General features: G+C 50.3%; 1 protein-coding gene across 2 annotated transcripts in view; it reads right to left on the bottom strand.

Annotated features, from left to right (window-relative positions):
• Window positions 1-23,507, bottom strand: part of LOC135908186 (huntingtin-interacting protein 1-like) — a 131,683-nt gene that overhangs the window by 22,821 nt on the left and 85,355 nt on the right. For both annotated transcript variants that reach the window (XM_065439935.1, XM_065439937.1), the window contains 3 exons: window positions 16,657-16,719; window positions 15,164-15,264; window positions 12,790-13,022 (listed from right to left, as the gene is read on the bottom strand). In XM_065439935.1, coding sequence (XP_065296007.1) covers window positions 12,790-13,022; window positions 15,164-15,264; window positions 16,657-16,719 — 397 coding nt within the window. The remainder of the gene's footprint in view (window positions 1-12,789; window positions 13,023-15,163; window positions 15,265-16,656; window positions 16,720-23,507) is intronic.

Genomic DNA, 23,507 nt, shown 5'->3' with positions numbered 1-23,507 from the left:
ACAGACCGCCCCGCCGGGGGAGGGAGATCCCGATGGTCAGGGGACTGCATCCGCTGTCCGGAGGGATGTCGCTCGATGATGCTCATAACCGAAGTCGGTCGTCCCTCGGCGTTTCTTGAGCGCAGCGCACCGAGAAGGCCTCGTTCTCACGTTCAGGTTCACAGAGGACACTGCAAAGTGACTTCGGGAGAGTTCTCATTTTTCTCTCGTTCCCAGCAAGCGTTAGAACTACGCCGAAACTCAGCCGCTCAGTCAGCAAGCACGGCACAACCCTCACTAAGCCATGCCAGGCTCTTTCCCCTTTAATACTACTGCCTAGTTCCTTACAGTAGTCTAGCAGCACTCAGAACGCGTCCACAAATTGGAAAATTGCACTAGAAAGCACATCATCACTTTGAAACACTACACAAAAGCAATATGTTAAAAATCCTGCCTCAGGAAGAAAAACATCAATAACAAACAATTTTGAGGCTGATTCCCACGTTAGGGGCTTCGACTTAAGCCATCGGCGTTACCGTTGAGACTCCCCTTTTTGTAACGCACCTCAAAGGAATATTGTTGCAAAGCGAGGCTCCAGCGCAGGAGGCGGCCATTTGTGGAACAGATAGTCTGCAGCCTTTGGAGAGGGTAGTGATCCGTCTCGAAGCATGCGAAGCGGATATCGCAGCGAGCGAATGTACACTACCTCAGCTGGCGAAAACCCCGTAGCCGCATGCGGCGCGGTCCTCAATGCAAACATCGCCCCGGGCAGACACAGCTCCCAGTCAGTTTGATGTTCAAACCACAATGCTCTCAACACGCGCTTCATGACGGAGTGGAGCTTCTCAACGGAATTCGACTGGGGGTGGTGCACTGAGCTGTGTAACAGCTTTACCCCACACCTTTCGAGAAAGGCTGTTGTCAAAGCGCTAGTAAACACTGTGCCCTGATCTGATTGGATTTCCGCAGGAAAACCAACTCGCGCAAATATGGACAGTAGTGCATTGATTATCTCAACTGAGCTTAGTTCTTTAAGCGGCACTGCTTCAGGGAACTTTGTCGCTGGGCAGATCACAGTCAAAATGTGTCTATACCCCGTGGCTGTTACCGGCAGAGGTCCCACTGTATCAATAACGAGCCGTCTAAAAGGCTCCGTAATGATAGGTACCAACTTCAACGGCGCCCTCGATTTGTCCCCTGGTTTGCCCACCCGCTGACAGGTGTCGCATGTCTTCACAAAGTGGTCTGCGTCCCGAAAACACCCTGGCCAATAGTACTCTTGCAAGAGACGGTCCTTAGTTTTCTTAACTCCTAGGTGTCCGGACCACGAACCCCCATGCGACAAGCGCAACAGATCCTGACGGTAGCACTGAGGCACGATCAGCTGATCGAACTCGACTCCCCTGCGGTCTACATACTTCCGGTACAGGACCCCACCTCTTTCCACAAAGCGAGCATTTTTCTTGGCGATACCTTCCTTGACAATGCAGCGTATGTTTTCTAGGCTGCCATCCTTCTTTTGCTCGGCTATCAAAGCCGACCGGCTGACTTTTAGCAACCTATTAAGTCCGTCTGACGTAGGCGCGATGAGCAAATCTGCAGATAGCTCTTCTAACTTTCCTGCATCGGGAATTTCCTCTCCAGTATCTGGTGCCTTTAACGCTACAGGCTCAATTTTATTCAGTTCGGGCGTGCTCTGAATATCACCTTGCTGCGCCTCTGACCCTTTCTCATCGTTCGACAACGTCGGCCCCGCAACTACCGCCTTTGCAGCGAGCTCCCGAACCTTCGATCTGGTTAAGGCCTGAACGCTAGCCTCACCAAACAAAAGCCCCTTCTCGCGCAGGAGGTGATCGGACCTGTTCGAAAATAGGTACGGGTACTGGGGGGGCAGCATAGATGACACTGCCGCCTCCGTCTCAAGTGCTCCGAAAGGTCCTTCAATAAGCACTTTTGCTACGGGCAGACACACGCTATGAGCTTCCACGGCTTGCTTGATCCATGCGCACTCGCCCGTGAACATATCGGGTTCTACGTAAGAGGGGTGAACTACATCCATCGTAGCTGCGGAATCGCGAAGCACTCGGCACTCTTTCCCGTTCACGAGGAGGTCTCGCATGTAAGGCTCGAGAAGCTTCATGTTCTCGTCAGTGCTGCATAACGACAAAAACACGACTTTTGTTTTTGTTTCTGGACACTGCGCCGAAAAATGACCCGGCTTCTGGCACGTATAACACACGCGCGCTTGCCTCGTCTCGAACCGCTTTCTGCGTTCGGCTTCGGTTGCCGCCGTCTCCTTACGTTCGGTCGGACTGCTTTCACTCACATCCGCACTACGTGTGTCCCCCTTTGCTCTCATGGGCGTGAACTTCGGCCTCTCAAACTTCGAGCCAAATTCACCCTTTTGACCGTCCTTAGCTCCGCGAGCCCGACGCGTCACAAACTCTTCGGCTAGCTCAGCAGCTCTAGCCACCGTACTAACGTCTGGCCTATCCAAGACCCAGTACCGCACGTTCTCAGGTAACCGACTATAAAACTGTTCTAGCCCGAAACACTGCAGAACTTTCTCGTGGTCACCAAACGCTTTCTCTTCTTTGAGCCACTCCTGCATGTTTGACATTAGCCTGTAGGCAAACTCTGTATATGACTCACTTTTGCCCTTCTCATTTTCTCGAAACTTCCGACGGAACGCCTCCGCTGACAGCCTGTACTTTTTTAGCAGACTCGATTTCACTTTGTCGAAATCCTCTGCCTCCTCTCTCTCCAAGCGAGCGACTACGTCGGCCGCCTCGCCGGGTAACAAAGTGAGCAAGCGCTGTGGCCACGTTTCCCGAGAGAACCCCTGCTTCTCGCACGTTCGCTCAAAGTTAACCAGGAACAAACCAATGTCCTCTCCAAGATTAAACGGCCGCATCAGGTCAGTCATTTTAAACAATACTCGTTCTCCTGCACCGTGTGCCTGACTTCCATTACGAGCGCGTTCCATCTCCACCTCGAGACGCTTCATTTCCAAAGCGTGATCGCGCTCTTCTTTTTCTTTCTCTTTTCGTTCTTTTCGTTCAAGCTCCTGTCTTTTTGCCGTCTCCCTCTCCTCAATGGTCTCAAGGCATTCCGACAGCTCGTCATCCTCAGCTCCTAACTCAAGAATAACCCTTAGCAGTTCTGGTTTTCTGAGTTTGTCTGAGACATCCAGACCCAACTCTCTTGCAAGCTCCAACAATTTCGGTTTGCGCAACGACTTCAAATCCATGGCTGCTCTGAATGCTGCTTTCTCTACTGCCTACTATTGTCTTGCCGCAACTAACCCGGCAGCAACGACAACCACAATTACCAGCTCTGTTTCTGACACTAACAAAAGCCTGGCAAAACTCAGAAGAAGAAAGTCCCGCACTCACCAAACCTCGCAGCCAAGATTTCAGCGCAGTCGTTCGGCTGCAGGCAACCAGTCATCACACAGGGCTCGTTGCACTGCTCCCGGATGGTCGTTGTGCTGCTCAGCATACAGACAACCGCATATCTTCGCTGCTGGCCTCCGTTGTCGCGATCTCACCGCTGGCAACCAGATGTTTGATCCCACCGCTGCCACCAGATGTTTGATCCGCACCGATGGCACCGGCTGTTGGAACCTCAGTGCTGACGCCCGTTATTGCAACTGGGTCGCAAGCCCCAAGGGTAGCGTAGGCCTGGCGGCCTGGGGCACACTGGAAGCATCCGAAGGTCCCAGCAAAGCATGAGGCGACTGCTAACAGAACAACTTGTTTATTCTAGCATCGCAAAGAGCGGGCGGTCAGGTCGACCGAAGTAGAGAGGCTCCGATTTCTGCTGTTGAGTAACGTGCTCTCCCGTCTCTCTACTTCGGTCGACCTGACCGCCCGCTCTTTGCGATGCTAGAATAAACAAGTTGTTCTGTTAGCAGTCGCCTCATGCTTTGCTGGGACCTTCGGATGCTTCCAGTGTGCCCCAGGCCGCCAGGCCTACGCTACCCTTGGGGCTTGCGACCCAGTTGCAATAACGGGCGTCAGCACTGAGGTTCCAACAGCCGGTGCCATCGGTGCGGATCAAACACCGGTTACGCTGGCTGCGCCAGTGCATCGAAATATAGACGTTGTTCTCGCCAACATGACGTAGTGTATGCGTGCGCATGTTCAAGCTACGTTGGACCATATACGCGTCTTAAAGGGACCCTGAAACGATTTTGACGATTTTGTACAAACATACCGAGTCATTAGAGTAGGTCCCTCTGATAATTAATTGACGCATCTAAGTGCTCCGCGTAAAGCATGTAAATTACAAGGTTTTAAAAATGTACATTGCTGCCAATCCCAGCACATCACTCAGCTGAATTTTAAGCCGCCCTTACCAATTTGACGTCATTTGCCCCAATGAGCTATTCAATTGGCTGCCCAGGGCGCATCACCAATAATTTTTCCAACATTATGGTGAACAAATGTTGTTTGTAATAGTTGGAATGTTAGTTAATTTGTTTCTGTGAAAAGAAAGTAACAGAAAGAGAATGCACAAGAACAATTTCTCACTACACTTAAGCACTTCCGGCACAGAGCAAGCATCGTCTGCTTCTGTTACAACATGCTCCATTTTGAGGAGAGCTCCACTGTCACAGTCGGTCTCAGTCTTTTCGTGAGCACCATGATTCGACTTTGTTGCATTGTGGGCTGCAAACGCAGTGACTGGCAATATATCAAGCTGCGACATTGTGTGCCTTTGCAAGGTAGCAGATGAGTGGACTGGCTGTAGTGCATCAAACTATTGCTATCTGATCGGCGCCAGGATTTGTGCGTTTGCCGCACAAATCGCCAGAGGATTATTAGACAGTTTTAGTTTAGCGTACGCTAAGCAGCGCACGTTTTTTACAGTTTTAGTTGGCCTGCAAGATGTTCGGATCTCAGAGGCCATATGACGTCGTTGCGGCTATCGCCCGACTGTAGCGATAGGTGGTGCTGACATCTCGAATGTTTCTTTTGTTAGGCTTCGACTCGTTCGAAAGAAGAAGCGATCTCGAAAACACCACAAGGTTACCCATAATACTCTGTCGTCGAAGCGGCCTGAGACTAAGCGAAAGCTGTTTACACAGTCATTTGCTACAAACGAAGTGAATTTTACAAAAGCAACGCCAAATTCAATTTGAAGTGGGCAGCCGGGACCACCGCCATGTTTCACGCAAGCTCCGCAAACCCCGCAAAGACGCTAACACTAAATCTGAGAAATAGCGTGCATACACTATACGCTATGGGTCGTTTAGCATTCTTTCTGCGCATGTGCAGTGACGACCCGCTATTTTATAGCGTACGCAATGGTACAGCGTATCCTAAACTAAAACTGTCTATTACCACAATAGCGTTTTGCAAGTCGGGTATACGGGTAAGCGCAAGGGGACAGCGCCTGGCCGTTACCGTGCCGTTTCACAAGATGAGCAGAAGCGCAAAAGTGAACGGCCTGCATGGTGCAGCAACCTAGTGGCACAGAGCTAAACCACATGCAGTAGCAGTAACGAAATGTATTTTTCCTTGCTGCTGGTGCATATTTTTCACAGGAGCGTAATCGTATTTTACATTTGGTTAGACAAATATTAGCGCTTTGTTTGGCTGATTAAGCTCTGCGCCAACAGGTGGCTGGACTACGCAGACCGATCAGGCCGCTCACGTACGTACGTCTCATGTACGCCTGTGGTTACCGGAATACCAGACACGTTCGGCAAAGCGACAGAATGCTCGCAACGCATGCTACTTTGATAGCTCTCGCTTAGGGTCGACTGCCAAACAGCTGGCGGAGAGTTTGGAGAGGCTTCACAAGCTTGCTCCTAGAGAACCGGAAGTCGACGACATGATGTGCCATCGTGACGCAGAGCCAGTGAAGGCGGCACTTAGACCCGATCACTCAGCAGACGAGTAGAGAAAATGCATGACTATGAAGGAGGGCAACTTGTAATCGTCTGTAGCTATCTAATAGTAGACACTTCAAACAAATTGTGGTGTGAATGATTAACTTTAGATGTACCCTACGCGTCTACAAAATTTGTCAGAACCGTTTCAAGGGCCCTTTAACCGAGTGATTTCTTTCTCTGACTTTCATTAGTTCGAATTTTGTATAATTCAAATTCTCATAGCATTCTCGCAGAATTTGAATTAACGAGCTTTTACTGTATAACAAAACGGGTTATAACAAAATCATGGACATAAAGAAGTAAATGAAATTCCCCTTGAAATCCCCATAGAGTTCCGTGTATTTATAATCTCGCTTTAGCACAGTGAAATTATCCTGCCAATGAATATATCAAAGTAGATTCGTCTCCGAATCCAAAAAGTACCCGACTGTTGCGCACTAGGTGCACCTCTTTCCACGGGGTTTGGCACTCAGCCACATCAGTTCAAAACTCCAGCGTCCCCGCGTCGCATAAATCGTCGACACACATGTAGCTGTGTACCTGCGCCTAAGTAGCAGCTCACCAGTATCGATTACAAGAAAGCATTTGATTCTGTCGAAACCTCAGCAGTCATGGAGGCATTACGGAATCAGGGTATAGACGAGCCGTATGTAAAAATACTGAAAGATATCTATAGAGGCTCCACAGCCACCATAGTCGTCCATAAAGAAAGCAACAAAATCCCAATAAAGAAAGGCGTCAGGCAGGGAGATACGATCTCTCCAATGCTATTCACAGCGTGTTTACAGGAGGTATTCAGAGACCTGGATTGGGAAGAAATGGGGACAAAAGTTAATGGAGAATACCTTAGTAACTTGCGATTCGCTGATGATATTGCCTTGCTTAGTAACTCAGGGGACCAACTGCAATGCATGCTCACTGACCTGGAGAGGCAAAGCAGAAGAGTGGGTCTAAAAATTAATCTGCAGAAAACTAAAGTAATGTTTAACAGTCTTGGAAGAGAACAGCAGTTTACGATAGGTAGTGAGGCACTGGAAGTGGTAAGGGAATACATCTACTTAGGGCAGGTAGTGACTGCGGATCCGGATCATGAGACTGAAATAATCAGAAGAATAAGATTGGGCTGGGGTGCGTTTGGCCGGCATTCTCAGATCATGAACAGCAGATTGCCATTATCCCTTAAAAGAAAAGTTTATAACAGCTGTGTCTTACCAGTACTCACGTACAGGGAAGAGACCTGGAGGCTTACGAGAAGGGTTCTACTTAAATTGAGGATGACGCAACGAGCTATGGAAAGAAGAATGATAGGTGTAACGTTAAGGGATAAGAAAAGAGCAGATTGGGTGAGGGAACAAACGCGAGTTAATGACATCTTAGTTGAAATCAAGAAAAAGAAATGGACATGGGCAGGACATGTAATGAAGAGGGAAGATAACCGATGGTCATTAAGGGTTACGGACTGGATTCCAAGGGAAGGGAAGCGTAGCAGGGGACGGCAGAAAGTTAGGTGGGCGGATGAGATTAAGAAGTTTGCAGGGGCGGCATGGCCACAATTAGTACATAATCGGGGTTGTTCGAGAAATATGGGAGAGGCCTTTGCCCTGCAGTGGGTGTAACCAGGCTGATGATGATGATGATGAGTATCGCACATCTACACAGACATTTCTCTCTTGTGCAAGCCTCACTGTGTGAGCTGCGCCATGCTGCGCTGCTACATGCAGTGGTACAAAGGATCAGTGCATTCGCTTCTACTGCGCTGCATGCCACGCAGGCAGGTGCCGCTGAGCATGACCTCCGAGATCTCCCTGGCACAATCTAGGAGTCCCGCCCAGGCCGTGCATTCACCTTTCCCTCTCCCTGCCGTGCGCTGCACTGGCTAGCAGCCGAGTGTGGCCTCTGAGATTGCATTGGCAATGGTGCAATACTGGCGGCCACAAGCCAGCTGAGCAAAGCCGGCAGGGCGAAGTTCACTTGCCTCCTTGATCACACAGTGGAGCGCTGTGTTGTGTGCCACGTGCTTTTCGATGAGCCATATGAAAAGCGGATGCGAAAGACCATCAGAATGGAACAAAAGGCAGCTATCTAAAGGCTGTCATGTCAGGTGTCTCAAGTTGTGTGTTGCACATGCTGGATTCTTTTGTTTTATTCAAATTTCATCTTATGCATGGCCGTGTAGCAGTTCTGCGGGCCGCAACGCCGTCGTCTTTTCACAATTGTGCACTTGATTGAGCATATACAGTAGAACCCCGCTGTTACGTTCCTCACTGCTGCGTTTTCCCGGCTGCTACGTCGTTTTCATCCAGTCCCGGCATAGCTTCCATAGGATACAATGTATAAGGAACCCCGCTGTTACGTTGTAGCTGTGAAAACATTCCCGCATGGTACGTTGCAACTTAGCACCCCGCACCCGCCTGGGCTAAACTAGACAGCGCGTTCCAACTGCCATTTTGGCTTTTGACAAGTTTTGGCTGGGCTTGGCCGGGCTTGGCTATGGAACTGGCTGCAAGAAGCCGCACGCCAGTTCGAGAGGCCGCCACCATAGAGTTTCTCACTACAACTCTATGGCCGCCACTAAGTGGCCATTCGTGAAAAATGCTCTCACTATCATCACTGTGATGACGGTCACCGCATCGTTGTTGGACGTGTTGACCCACGGAGGAAGGAAACTCAGGAGAGGTCCTGACACCATTCTTTGTGAAGCTAAAGTGAAACCGGAAGTTGGCGTTGCTGGTGGCGTTGCTGCGCCTACCGCGCGGCCAGCTCTCCTCTCTTGTTTACATTTCTCCCACGCCGTGCTGCGCGCAACCGGGCTGCTCGGACGCGCGCGCTCCGCAGCAATACTAAACAATCGTTAGCACGTCAGCATGATTATGCCAAAGAGGGCAAAATTTCCCGTGGATATTCCTTCGTCCGTTGCCATTGCCGTGACGCGGTGACGACGAGGAGCACGAGCCGCATGGTGCCGGGGAGTTGCCAAATCGTAGCTTTAGAGAAGCCGTCGCGGCTCTGGACCTCCTCCGCAGGTACGTCGCACCTCACAGCGACGCTGACAGCAATGCAGCCTTCCAGGCTATTGAGAAACGTGTGGCGATTTCTAACGAGCGAAATAAACGGCAAGCCGCCATTATAGACTTTTTAAAGTCCTAAGCGCACTCTGTGGAAATAAATTGTCTATAGTTGAAGCTGCATTTTTTCATTCATTTTCGGAGCTTTCCTCACTGTTGCGTTTTCCCGGCTGTTACGTTTTTTTTCCCCGGTCCGATGAAAAACGTATGAACGGGGTTCCACTGTACAGTAGAACCTTGCTCATACATTTTGGAAAAAAGAAAACACAAGAAAAAACGTACTAGCCGGGAAAATGTGCAATCTGAATAACTAAAAAAATATGACAAACTCACTTACTGTCAACATGTATGTCATGCGAAGCGTCGCACGAATCGTTTCGGCACGACACCACGCGCTTGAGTCGAGCTGGTGTCGCTCCAGCAGCCCAACACATTTTGTTGTTTTCCTATTGCATAGTGTTTTAAGACGATGACAGGAGACCGAAATGAAATAGAGAAGGTGGGCGACACCAGAAGTTGCCAAAGCGAAACGTGATGCCCACATCGCGCCAGCTGCAGAAGAAATGGCGACAGGTTTGGATTATCGCCTACTAAAAGCATGCAGTACGCTACCAATGGCACTACACACCACGCGCTGTAAAACAGATAGGTGACGATGCTCATCGCAATAGGATTGGCAGTAATAGCAGTGAATGCTGCGTGTGACGATCTCGGAGAAAATTTGTTGGTGCCGAAATGAGAAACTGAGTGCACGCAGCCGTTTTCATGCAAGACAGACGGGCGAGTATTACGACGAAGCTGTTGCGGCGGGCAGCTATATAGCATTCTCAATCGTGCATGTCTCGCGCATTTTCTTGTTTACATGGGATCTAGTGGCTGGAAAATTTACCATACAATCTCAGTTTGGCAACGTACTGACCGTTGGTGCCGAAAATCGTGTTTTCCGGGAATGTATGAAAAGGTAAAATATAAGCGTAACTCTATTGGGTCATTTTTTGTGTTATCGACTGCGAATGTTGGCACCAGGAAAACATACGTAACAGGAATATAGGACATGAATATATAGTAAATGACAATCATGGACGTAGACGAAGTAATGGATATACAGTTAAAAGTCAATATTACGAAATCGGTAAAACTGGAAATTTGCTCCGTTACATCAAAATTTCGTTGTATTAAAATTCGACCTTTTATGGAAGCAAGCACAGTCGCCGATAGATGTTTTTTACACGAAAAGGGGCCATAGAATTTTCCAAATTATGGGGCAGCAGAATAAAGGAAATTTGAATGAGAAAACAATTCATTTTGATAAATTTGGGAGTCGGCGAAGAACGATATGGTTTCGTGCCATGTACGTCAGCAATATCTTCTCGGCAACATAATTAAGCAAAGCCAGCCACGCTTGCGCGAGCACTCCGCTGCCGCGGATCATGGAGTTGCCCACACTGGGACAATGCTATCAGGAAAAGTGCTGGCAGCAGGAAGTGAATGCTTCATCTGCCTCTCGCTCCAACATGTCACCGAAACTCGAGATTATGCGCATGCGTAATCTCGAGTTATACGCAGTAAGACAGCTTACATCGTGCCATGCTGTCTCGGCACGACCACTCTTTGCACACGCGGCAGATTACCTCTAAAGAAAGGTGCGTAGCTCCGTGTGCACTCAGCCGCACTTACAGCCACGCCCAGCCACTGCCGAGAAGCGCTCCAGAAATCGCAACGCTTGCCAACTTCCTCTCCCACTTTGCTCACCCCCCAACTCCTCTCGCGTGCTTGATACCACGAGCTCGCTCCCCTCCCCCTCTTTTCCTTTGCTTGCGCAGGAAGGTGGCACTCGTGAAGCCACCATCTTTCTTGTCTCACACTCGCGCACTTTCACTGGCACCTAAAGCACACAGTGTGCGAGGCGCGATAGGATCTTAGTGCACTTGGACTTTATATGAAACATGATATGGCTCCACTTCGGTGGCTGCTCTTGTTACGTGATTTGAAAGGTGCATTTGCAAGCAGCCACTTGTAATTCAATCAATTGACCATCTGCACCCGCAACTGTTTCCATTTATTTTCTCGGCATTCTTTTACAGCAGTAGCGAAATTTTATTATATTGAAATCGCATACAAACACAATTTGTTATACTGAGGTTCTAAATACGTGGTGTTCTATGGAGAAGAGGTTATGAAAGGTAGAGACTTTGTTATATTGAAGTTCGTTATATCAAGGTTTAACTGTAATGAAGTAATGTCTGCTCCCCCTTCAACATCGTTACAACGAGGTTCGAGTGTATTTTCCTTATAATACTTTGCCGGCATAGTCGTCAGCCATGTTGACAGTGCCTCCTCAGAACCTAAACTAGAGAAACTTAGTCAATCTAATATTCGCAAGCCGCATCCAAACTGCAGGACAAGCCAAGCCAAGGCAGTAATTTGTAAAGGTTGCATTTGTAATTTGCACTATTTGCCATGCAAGTTCAGTTTGCTCTTATCAAGCTCATCATCCACCATTCATGGCCGGCTGATTCCGTTCATAACACAGGCGAAGAGTCACTCCAGTCACAGATGAAGCACAAAAAGGAACGGCCCAAGAAGTATCACTATAAAATCGCGGTCATGGGCTATCTAGGCCAAATACAAGCGTACATGCGTGTAGCAATGAGCTGGCAAACTTCAGCTGCATTCTCACCAGCTTTATGACAAGATGCAATGAATGCTTCTTCCTTCGAAGATGGTAGGTGGCGGGTTCAAACACCTTGCGGTGTATATTGTGAACCAACTACTGGTGAAACTGTGATTATGTGCAGCTGTACTTCGCGTCTCTGCATGGAACGCATAACTGCTGCACGGCGAACTAGCCCAGGACGTGACTGAGGTGAGACAGCTGCATTCTCGGATGATCATTTTCAAAGATACTTTCACTTTGGAAATATTCGTGTGACTAGGCCCGGATGCGTGAACGGGCGGCAGAATTACTGCACTGTGATAGAATAGCGTGCTTGGCACTGTGCGAAGAATGCCATTCTTCGGAGAAGCCGATGCATTGTGCGCTAGTCATGCGAAATTGAAAATCTCCCCGGAGGTGACGATCAAACCCAAAAATATGGCCCACCTTTTTTGCCCACATGTGGAATAAAGTTACCTATTTTCTGGCGAATCCAGTATTTCGGACTCATGATTATGCAGACATTTTTGGTGGTCTACGTGGAGCCCAAATTATTGGTCAGCAACTGTATTTGGACACACCTAGCATTTTGCTTCTTATCTTTTGGGGCACTTCTGATGAGCTGGACTTCTGATAAGATGAACAAGTTTTCCTGGTCCCTTTGAGTTCGTCATAAAGGGGGTCTACTGTACATTTAAACCTTGATATAACATGGATATAATGAATACTCGGACATAACAAAGTAAATCTAAAAGGTTTCACAACAATATCAGCATGTAAAGAATACAGTAGAAATTTGCCGGAAGCAATGTTTGCTACCACGAACAGAAAAAAGTGACCCAACGCAGTTACACTTCTTTTTTGCCAATTAATATGTTTCCGGAAATCATGATCTTTCAGGACTAACGTTCAGTACATAACCGAACTGCAATCATGAAATACATTTTTCAGGCTGCTAGATCCCGCGTGAACAAGGGAAAGCGGCACATGTAGTGGAGAGCAGCAGGTGCCCGCCACGCTAGCTTCCCTGCAGTATTCGCCCACTTACGTCACATGACAATTCCAGTACGCATTCAAGTTTCCACTTGTAGTACCAGCAAATGTCCTCGCTCTCAAATGTTTTGCTCTGTTGTAGGACACCATGGGAGCCAAGCTGCCTTCCATTGTGGGTAGAAACAGTGTCTCACCAGAGTCTTCAACAAGGTGAGCACAGGCCTTGGCAGTGGCCACCACATTCCCCGTCGCCTGGGAGACACCCTTGGAGGCCAATCCCAGCGCTGATAGCCGAGTTGAGCCGCGGTCAGCCTTCACACGCGAGGCAACCACCAGCTGCGCAGTTGCACCCGCGATCTCCTGGCTGGCCACCACCAGTTCCTCGAACTTCCCACCGCCACTGGACACGACACGGTCTGCTGCGTCCCTGGAATCATAAGTTGACGAGGGAAGGTGACCTTTGGACACTATTAGCCCATCCGTGAAAGAGAAAGTTTGCAATTACCCAACTGTGAAAAGGTTAGTTGTCATTCTGGCATCCAAGGCGCATCACAGTTTTAAGGGAATAAATATAGTGAACACGACCCGACTTTGGTTAGCGTGAAACCCGTTAAACTGTGTGCATTCTTGTCAGTCCATCGTGCAGCATGTCGCTGTGCAGTCATCACAAGTGGCGACGATGATGACTAGCGAACCAGACCAACAGAGCACACTTAACGCCAGCATGCCTTTCGTCGGGAAGCTGGACACACTCGGCCCGAGCACATCAGAGTGGGCAAAATACAGTGAGTGTGTAAAACTTAGTTCACCGCAAATGACATTGCAAGTGACAGGCAGACAGCTGTATTTTTGACATGCTGCGGTCCACAGTCGTGCTCCCTGCTATGGAGCCTCCTAGCAACAGCCAAGCCTGCCCAAACGGGACTGATCAAAACCTTCACTGTACTAAGCAAGCACTACCCCCTCGCGTGTTGGAACTGGTAGTGAGTTTCAAGTATTTCTTGAGGCACCGAAAGAGAGGGAGACTGTAAGTGATTACACTGAGTTGCTGAAGAAATTGGCTGCAAACTGCAATTTTGCAACATTTTGAAAGAATATGTTGTGCAACCAGATTGTGAGTGCCATCAACGATGTACCCATGCAAGCTCGTCTGTTGGAGACAACGAATTTGAATTTCGAAAGAGCAAAGGACTGCATGAAGGACTGTGTGATAGCTATGAAGGCTGCATGTAAAGATTCTCACACATTGAGCAGTCGGCAAGCTCAGGTACTACGTGATGAAGCTCCAGAGCAAGCGAACACTGTGACCTCGAGGTAAAATGGCAGAGGCTGCTGTTTTCATTGTGAGGGAGGCCGTCTTGAACACTTGTATGGGCACAGGAACACCACCTCTCATAACTGCGGCCAGAAAGGATACCTGGCTAATTTCAAGTCTCAATTCTAGAACTTGTTCAAGAATGAGATTTAGTAAAGCAATGAAGGGGGCTAGTTGGTGAACGTTCATGGTTATATTGCGCTCAGTTTTACAAACACGATATTAAGGAAGGACAGGACGTGGACGGATGCAGCACTGCGTCCGTCCACGTCCTGTCCTTCCTTAATATCGTGTTTGTAAAACTGAGCGCAATATAACCATAAAGAATGAGAAACCCTGGAAGAGCAGCCAGTTCCACTCCACTCGCCGCACCGGGACTATGTAGATATCACTCCATGACCACGGCTCAATGTAGCACTACGGCCACACTCTAAGCAACGAGCTTGCCATTTTGTGCCAGATGGAAATGAAAATTTCAACAGTGAAGTGCATGGTTTCTGCACACAATAGTGAAAACCAATGGGCAAGAGGCACCATGACCAAGCCGTCAAGACTGATGGGAGGGCAACAAATGTGCAAGTGATTGATTGATCCATGGGGTCTAACTCACCAAGGCAACGCAAAGGCTATAAGAGGCCCCATTGTAGGGTTGGGAAATAATTTTTGCGGCTTAATGTTCAAATGTCTAACATGCAGTCAAGGTTCTGTACATGGTGCTCTTTGTATTCCATCTTCATCGGAACATGGTCACCATAGCAGGGACTCGAACCTGCAACTTCGTACTCAGGAGTAGCTCAATGCCATGGCCACCGTAGCGGATGGCAGTTGCCCTAGCCTGCCTTCTCGCGCAAGAGTCAGAAATGATATCTTTGAAGAATTCAAATGCATATCTCTCTTTGATGACAAAGGACATAAGCTTTAGAAAAAAAAGGATTATGATGTAGATCTGTTTTTCTGAAACACCGGCTTCAAGCAATGTGACCATGTACACAAAATGCTCAATCATTAGAAGTATCCTGAACAACAGCACAATGGCAGATGGAAAACAAAACTGTTATTGTGCAAGGGAGAACTGACACCTACCCGAATTGTAGCATGAAGCCGCACAGGAAGCCCATACGGGTTCCTCAGAAAGAAAGCTTACGACTTTGTGCTACGATTCGGGTGGATGTCAGTGGGGATGTTAAAATGCCAACAACCAAGCCAAATGCCACAAACAAGGCATGACGCTCAAACAGACATCAGAGACTTACACGAGGAACTTGGCTCCAAGGCCAACCACCTTGGCAGCTGAGATGAGACCCTCGGCCCAGCGGTGGTTCCGACTGTAAAACTCCTTCTTTGATGCCGAGCCCTGGGCAGGAGAGAACGGCACAACAAACCTGGTTTTGAAAGATGCTGTTCGTGTAAACGTTGTGCGCACTGCAATTGTTTCGCTTGCTTAACATGGATGCCATTCCAGTATGATGCAATACTGGAATAGCTCATGCGTTTTATGTATCAGCCACTTATGGGCACAACTATCAGGTGAAGGAATGCAATGATGAAAGACAGCAATAGCATACAAGAACGCACTGTTTATATGCCTGCCCTTGTTGGCTCTGCTGCTTCCAGTACATCAGGCAATTGGATCATTCTTCTTTGTAATTGTCTTTGCAAGATGGGAATTGTAATATGGCTAAATGATGCAGTGCAACTATTAAAAAGCCCTGAAGTTAGTCAACAGCTGTTGGATGCCATGTTCATTGTAAGCCTCCTACACCACAGACACCACGGAATGACCCACAAATACGTTTCTGCCAAAGGATGCCCCTACGAACATTCCATGGTAGTGTACTGGAATAGTTTCCTGCTTCTGCAAGACATCAGCCAGTGAGAGTGCGCTGTTCCTATGCACATCTCGGCACATATTTCTGTGTAATTTAGCCACCACCATCAAACATAATAATAATAATAATAATAATAATAATAATAATAATAATAATAATAATAATAATAATAATAATAATTTACCTTACAACATGTTTCTGACCAAACCTTCCAGAAAAACAAGACGACCAAAGGTCCAAAACCTTTTGGTCAGCTTCAGCAGTAGCCAAAACTGCACAAGAACCTTGATATCTTTAAGTGTGTGCACTTTCTGAAACATTTTTTTTGTCGGTAGCTGTTCCAATACTCAGCTAAAGAGTGGCTGACTTCCTTTTCTGCACTAATCGCCATGTGCCTATTTGTGTCCACTGCAGGATGAAGGTCTCTTCCAGCAAATCTCCAATTACACCTGTCTAGTGCCAGCTGATCCCATTTTATGCCTGCATGTTTTCTCATCTGTAATTTCACTACATCCTATTTCCTGCACTCTGTATTCTTAAAATTTCAACAGGCCACTATAGGCAGCTTTTAGAGAGGCTGTCTCCCTCCCCCTCTTTCATTAACAACAGATTCATGCGGCCAAAGTCATAGTGTTCCACCAGGTCCCTGGAGCTCACCTTCTCTTTACCCGCCGTGGTTGCTCAGTGGCTATGGTGTTGTGCTGCTGAGCACGAGGTCGCGGGATCGAATCCCGGCCACGGCGGCCGCATTTCGATGGGGGCGAAATGCGAAAGCACCCGTGTGCTTAGATTTAGGCGCACGTTAAAGAACCCCAGGTGGTCAAAATTTCCGGAGTCCTCCATTACGGCGTGCCTCATAATCAGAAAGTGGTTTTGGCACGTAAAACCCCAAATATTATATTATATATTATTATTACCTTCTCTTTGGCCACTATCTCTTCTTGGAGGTGCTTGGAGCTCTTGACCAGCTCTCGTATGGCCTGCATGTCAGCGACAACAGAGTAAGATGACAAGCCAAGCAAGAGAGACAAGTTCTTTGGTTCATCCAAGTCACACAAGTTGCAGACTGGCACACGCATGTACATTGCACATCCTACCAAGTAATGAGGGTGCCCGATCTGAACACCCTTAACCTGATATGCTAAACAAGAGAGAGAACTAGATTTATCTAAGCAACACAACATGCAGGTTTACATTCACACGGTTGAGAAAACCTTCTTTATAATGAAGTCATCAACACAGGAAATTTGTCATATGAAGTACAGTCCACACCCATTACAATGAATACGCATACTATAGGGGCGCGAAATGCGTCCGCTATAGACAGACGCACGCAGAGAGAAGAGAACGAACTTTGAGAGCGACCAGCGAGCAGCCGAGCGGCGGTGAAACTGAAACTTTATTGTACGTGACTTCCACGCCGAGGAGGCCGGCGCCGCGAACATAAACATCCGCTCGTTGTGCAGACGCTCACGGCGGCGGCGGCGGCGGCGGCAGCGGCGGAATCGGATCCACTACAGGGCTCCCCCCCGTAGATACAAAGGTCGCTGCTGTCGCGCTGATGCCCAGGACACGTGCTTGCTCACGGGGCAGGGTACGGATGGGAGAGAATCGGGCGGGGAGCGAGTGGGGAGTGCACGAGGAACGCACAAGTTTGCCATGTACGCGGGCTTCACACGGTCGATTGAAATCACGTTTTCACGGCCGTTCACAGAAACAGTAAAGGTCTTTTCTCCGCGCTGTAGCACTTCGAACGGGCCGTCGTACGGTGCAGTGAGTGCGGGCTGGATGCCTTCGCGGCGCACGAAAATGTGAGTTGAGGCAGCTAGGTCTTTGCTTACGAAAACGTCGTAAGTGGAGCGCTGTCGAGGTGATGTAGGTCGCAAGCGCTCAAGGAGCGACCGAAGTTGCTCAACGTAGGCAGGAGGCGAGAGGTTGGGGACTACAGGTGGTGCGAAGAATTCGCCGGGTAGACGTAGTGTCGTCCCGTAGACCATTTCGGCAGCAGTACACCCGAGGTCCTCTTTTATGGCCGACCGAATACCTAGTAGAACTAGCGGCAGGTCGTCGACCCATGAAGTTCGAGCGTCGCGGGCGATGAGGGCGGCTTTCAACTGGCGGTGAAGCCTTTCCACCATTCCATTTGCTGACGGATGGTATGCAGTTGTGTGGATGTGGCGGATACCGAGGATGCTTGTTAACACTCCGAAGAGCTCACTTTCAAACTGTCGTCCGCGGTCGGTTGTTACCACGCTGGGGCAGCCGAAACGAGATATCCAACCGGCCACGAAAACGGACGCCACGGTTGGCGCCGTAATATCGTGTACGGGAAACGCTTCAGGCCAGCGCGTGTAGCGGTCAACGCAGGTGAGGATGTATCGTTTACCGCGCGATGAAGGCAGCGGACCGACAATGTCGATGTGAACGTGGTCAAAGCGAGAGTCGGGCGCACGGAAGGGTTGAAGTGGTGACTTGGTGTGGCGGGTCGTTTTTGCACGTTGGCAGCGTTGACATTCTCGAGCCCAGCGGCGGACATCTGCGTTGATGCCGGGCCACACATAACGGGAGGTGATGAGGCGCTGAGTGGCGCGAACACCAGGATGGCTCGAGTCGTGTAGCTTGTCAAAAACTTGACGACGGTGCCAGGAAGGTACAAATGGACGGGCACAGCCTGTTGACATGTCGCAGACGATCGTACCGGAGGAGAACGGCAGTGGCACCTCAGCAAACGAGAGAGATGTGGACCCTGCACGCAGGTCACGCAGCTCGTTGTCAGAATGTTGTGCCTCTGCGATGATGTCGAAATCCATAGCAGCAGTGGAAAGCGCGTCGACGCGTGACAGGGCATCGGCAGCCGCATTAACAGGTCCCTCGATGTACCGTAGGTCGGTAGTGAATTCGGAAATAAAATGCAGGTGCCGAATTTGCCGGGACATGTGTGTGCTGTGGTTTCCACGGAAAGCGAATGTCAGTGGCTTATGATCCGTCAGTACGTGGAACACGGTACCTTCGAGAAGGTGGCGAAAGTGGCGAATGCCAAGGTAGACAGCGAGGAGTTCGCGGTCGAAAGTGCTGTATCGAGTTTCTGCCGGCTTCATCTTCTGCGAAAAGAAACCGAGTGGGCACCACAGATTCTGCTGGAATTGTTGTAAAACTGCACCAACGGCGCTGGAGGAGGCGTCGGTGATGAGCCGCATGGGCGCGTCAGTTAGGGGATGCACTAGGAGGGTGGCTTGTGCCAGGGCATTCTTGGCTTCTTGGAAGGCGACGTCTGCTTCGGATGTCCACTCCAAGATCGCAGATGGTGCCTTTGGAGCCTTCAGCATGTCGGTCAGAGGTAGAATGATGCGCGCTATATTTGGCAGCAACCGACGATGGAAGTTCAGAAGCCCGAGAAATTCGCGGAGCTTGCGAAGTGACGTTGGACGTGGAAAATCCCGCAGAGCTTGAACCTTCCTGTCCAATGGCTTGATTCCTTCAGGTGTGACAAGGTGTCCAAGAAATTCGACGTTGTCAACACCAAAGACACATTTGGCTGTGTTGATAGTTAAGCCATGTTCCTGCAGTCGCGAAAACAGCAACCGCAGATGGTCAGCGTGCTGCTCTGGTGAAGAACTTGCCACCAGCAGATCATCAAGATAGGCGATGACGAAGTGCAGACCACGTATGACTTCATTGATGAAGCGTTGGAAAGTTTGGCCTGCATTACGTAACCCGAAAGGCATGCGGACATACTCGAATAGGCCAAATGGTGTTGTGATGGCAGTCTTCGGTATGTCCGCTGGTTCCACAGGAATCTGATGGCCTTGACTAGGTCAATCTTGCTAAATATGGTTGTTCCAGCAAGAGTGGTAGCAAAGTCGTGAATGTGCGGGAGCGGGTACCGGTCGGGAGCGGTGCGGGCATTCAATGCACGATAGTCTCCACAAGGGCGCCAATCTCCGGGGTCACGCTTGGGCACCATGTGCAGCGCAGATGACCAGCTGCTTGACGATGGGCGGATTATGCCTAACTGCAGCATGTGATCAAATTCTCTGCGAGCTGTGGCGAGGCGGTCTCCAGCAAGACGTCGTGGCTTGCAGGACGCTGGAGGACCCGTGGTGACGATGTGGTGCGTCACAGTGTGCCGCACTGGAAGTTCCAAATTGGTAGGTTTGGTAAGGTCAGGAAATTCACTGAGGATAGAGGCAAATTCTGATGATGGCGAATGCGGAGCTGGTTGCGTAGAGGCGGACAGCGGTGCGAGGATACCCTGCACGGAGAGGCTGGTCGTACAGTCCACAAGTTGACGGGAGCGGAGATTCACGTTCAAACCAAAATGGGTAAGAAAGTCCGCACCTAGTATGGCGAAGCGCACGTCGGCGGTGATGAAAATCCACCAAAATATGCGACGCAGGCCCAGGTCAATGGTGAGGGAGCGTTGGCCATACGTAGCGATTGTGGATGTATTTACAGCTTGCAAAGGCGCAGTCCTCGGACAACGGTGTCGGTCCTGGCGAGAGGCAGGAATGACGCTTACCTCTGCACCAGTGTCCACAAGAAAGCGATGGCCTGCGATCCTGTCTGTGATGTAGAATAGGCGGCTTCCCGTAGCGGTTGAGTCACGCGCCGCCATTAGTGACTCGCTTCCATGTTTCCCTGCCAGCGACAAGGCTGTCGGCATTTTGCAGCGCTGGCGCCGAACCTGGTGTGGTACCAGCAGAAACCGCCAGAAGCGTGTCTTGGGCAGGAACGGGAACGCGAACGTGAGCCACCCCTCGCCAGTGGAGAGCGACGAGGCGTGTCCATCTGCATTGCTGCCATGGTGTCCATCAGCCTGTCAATTTTCTCCTCGAGGCGAGTTTGCCGGGCCTCGAGGTCTGATGTGGCAGTGGTCGAGGACACTGCGGAGCTTGCGCCGGAGTAGTCGTTCATGCGCTCCGCGAGCTCTGCCAGTTTGTCAAGAGGCATATCATCCGCAGCTGCCAAAACAACGACAAGTGTCTGAGGCAAGCGTTGCAGAAACAGCTCGCGCAATAGTGGACTCTCAGAGTCTTGGGTACGGTCGCCGAGTAGCTGTCGCATCCGATGTAATAGCTGCGACGGTCGGCGATCGCCGAGTTCTTCCGCGTTGAGGAGTTGCTGCAAGCGGCTTCTCTCGGACACGGTTTTGCGTGTGAGCACTATGGCCTTGAAATGGTCGTAGGGCGTGGCCGGATGTGGAGCTCACTTTCAAACTGTCGTCCGCGGTCGGTTGTTACCACGCTGGGGCAGCCGAAACGAGATATCCAACCGGCCACGAAAACGGACGCCACGGTTGGCGCCGTAATATCGTGTACGGGAAACGCTTCAGGCCAGCGCGTGTAGCGGTCAACGCAGGTGAGGATGTATCATTTACCGCGCGATGAAGGCAGCGGACCGACAATGTCGATGTGAACGTGGTCAAAGCGAGAGTCGGGCGCACGGAAGGGTTGAAGTGGTGACTTGGTGTGGCGGGTCGTTTTTGCACGTTGGCAGCGTTGACATTCTCGAGCCCAGCGGCGGACATCTGCGTTGATGCCGGGCCACACATAACGGGAGGTGATGAGGCGCTGAGTGGCGCGAACACCAGGATGGCTCGAGTCGTGTAGCTTGTCAAAAACTTGACGACGGTGCCAGGAAGGTACAAATGGACGGGCACAGCCTGTTGACATGTCGCAGACGATCGTACCGGAGGAGAACGGCAGTGGCACCTCAGCAAACGAGAGAGATGTGGACCCTGCACGCAGGTCACGCAGCTCGTTGTCAGAATGTTGTGCCTCTGCGATGATGTCGAAATCCATAGCAGCAGTGGAAAGCGCGTCGACGCGTGACAGGGCATCGGCAGCCGCATTAACAGGTCCCTCGATGTACCGTAGGTCGGTAGTGAATTCGGAAATAAAATGCAGGTGCCGAATTTGCCGGGACATGTGTGTGCTGTGGTTTCCACGGAAAGCGAATGTCAGTGGCTTATGATCCGTCAGTACGTGGAACACGGTACCTTCGAGAAGGTGGCGAAAGTGGCGAATGCCAAGGTAGACAGCGAGGAGTTCGCGGTCGAAAGTGCTGTATCGAGTTTCTGCCGGCTTCATCTTCTGCGAAAAGAAACCGAGTGGGCACCACAGATTCTGCTGGAATTGTTGTAAAACTGCACCAACGGCGCTGGAGGAGGCGTCGGTGATGAGCCGCATGGGCGCGTCAGTTAGGGGATGCACTAGGAGGGTGGCTTGTGCCAGGGCATTCTTGGCTTCTTGGAAGGCGACGTCTGCTTCGGATGTCCACTCCAAGATCGCAGATGGTGCCTTTGGAGCCTTCAGCATGTCGGTCAGAGGTAGAATGATGCGCGCTATATTTGGCAGCAACCGACGATGGAAGTTCAGAAGCCCGAGAAATTCGCGGAGCTTGCGAAGTGACGTTGGACGTGGAAAATCCCGCAGAGCTTGAACCTTCCTGTCCAATGGCTTGATTCCTTCAGGTGTGACAAGGTGTCCAAGAAATTCGACGTTGTCAACACCAAAGACACATTTGGCTGTGTTGATAGTTAAGCCATGTTCCTGCAGTCGCGAAAACAGCAACCGCAGATGGTCAGCGTGCTGCTCTGGTGAAGAACTTGCCACCAGCAGATCATCAAGATAGGCGATGACGAAGTGCAGACCACGTATGACTTCATTGATGAAGCGTTGGAAAGTTTGGCCTGCATTACGTAACCCGAAAGGCATGCGGACATACTCGAATAGGCCAAATGGTGTTGTGATGGCAGTCTTCGGTATGTCCGCTGGTTCCACAGGAATCTGATGGCCTTGACTAGGTCAATCTTGCTAAATATGGTTGTTCCAGCAAGAGTGGTAGCAAAGTCGTGAATGTGCGGGAGCGGGTACCGGTCGGGAGCGGTGCGGGCATTCAATGCACGATAGTCTCCACAAGGGCGCCAATCTCCGGGGTCACGCTTGGGCACCATGTGCAGCGCAGATGACCAGCTGCTTGACGATGGGCGGATTATGCCTAACTGCAGCATGTGATCAAATTCTCTGCGAGCTGTGGCGAGGCGGTCTCCAGCAAGACGTCGTGGCTTGCAGGACGCTGGAGGACCCGTGGTGACGATGTGGTGCGTCACAGTGTGCCGCACTGGAAGTTCCAAATTGGTAGGTTTGGTAAGGTCAGGAAATTCACTGAGGATAGAGGCAAATTCTGATGATGGCGAATGCGGAGCTGGTTGCGTAGAGGCGGACAGCGGTGCGAGGATACCCTGCACGGAGAGGCTGGTCGTACAGTCCACAAGTTGACGGGAGCGGAGATTCACGTTCAAACCAAAATGGGTAAGAAAGTCCGCACCTAGTATGGCGAAGCGCACGTCGGCGGTGATGAAAATCCACCAAAATATGCGACGCAGGCCCAGGTCAATGGTGAGGGAGCGTTGGCCATACGTAGCGATTGTGGATGTATTTACAGCTTGCAAAGGCGCAGTCCTCGGACAACGGTGTCGGTCCTGGCGAGAGGCAGGAATGACGCTTACCTCTGCACCAGTGTCCACAAGAAAGCGATGGCCTGCGATCCTGTCTGTGATGTAGAATAGGCGGCTTCCCGTAGCGGTTGAGTCACGCGCCGCCATTAGTGACTCGCTTCCATGTTTCCCTGCCAGCGACAAGGCTGTCGGCATTTTGCAGCGCTGGCGCCGAACCTGGTGTGGTACCAGCAGAAACCGCCAGAAGCGTGTCTTGGGCAGGAACGGGAACGCGAACGTGAGCCACCCCTCGCCAGTGGAGAGCGACGA

The sequence above is a fragment of the Dermacentor albipictus genome, chromosome 2 (assembly GCF_038994185.2).
Source record: "Dermacentor albipictus isolate Rhodes 1998 colony chromosome 2, USDA_Dalb.pri_finalv2, whole genome shotgun sequence".
NCBI classification, from domain to species: domain Eukaryota; kingdom Metazoa; phylum Arthropoda; class Arachnida; order Ixodida; family Ixodidae; genus Dermacentor; species Dermacentor albipictus.
Note: the sequence above shows the minus strand (reverse complement) of the source record. Positions and strands in the feature narration are given on the sequence as shown.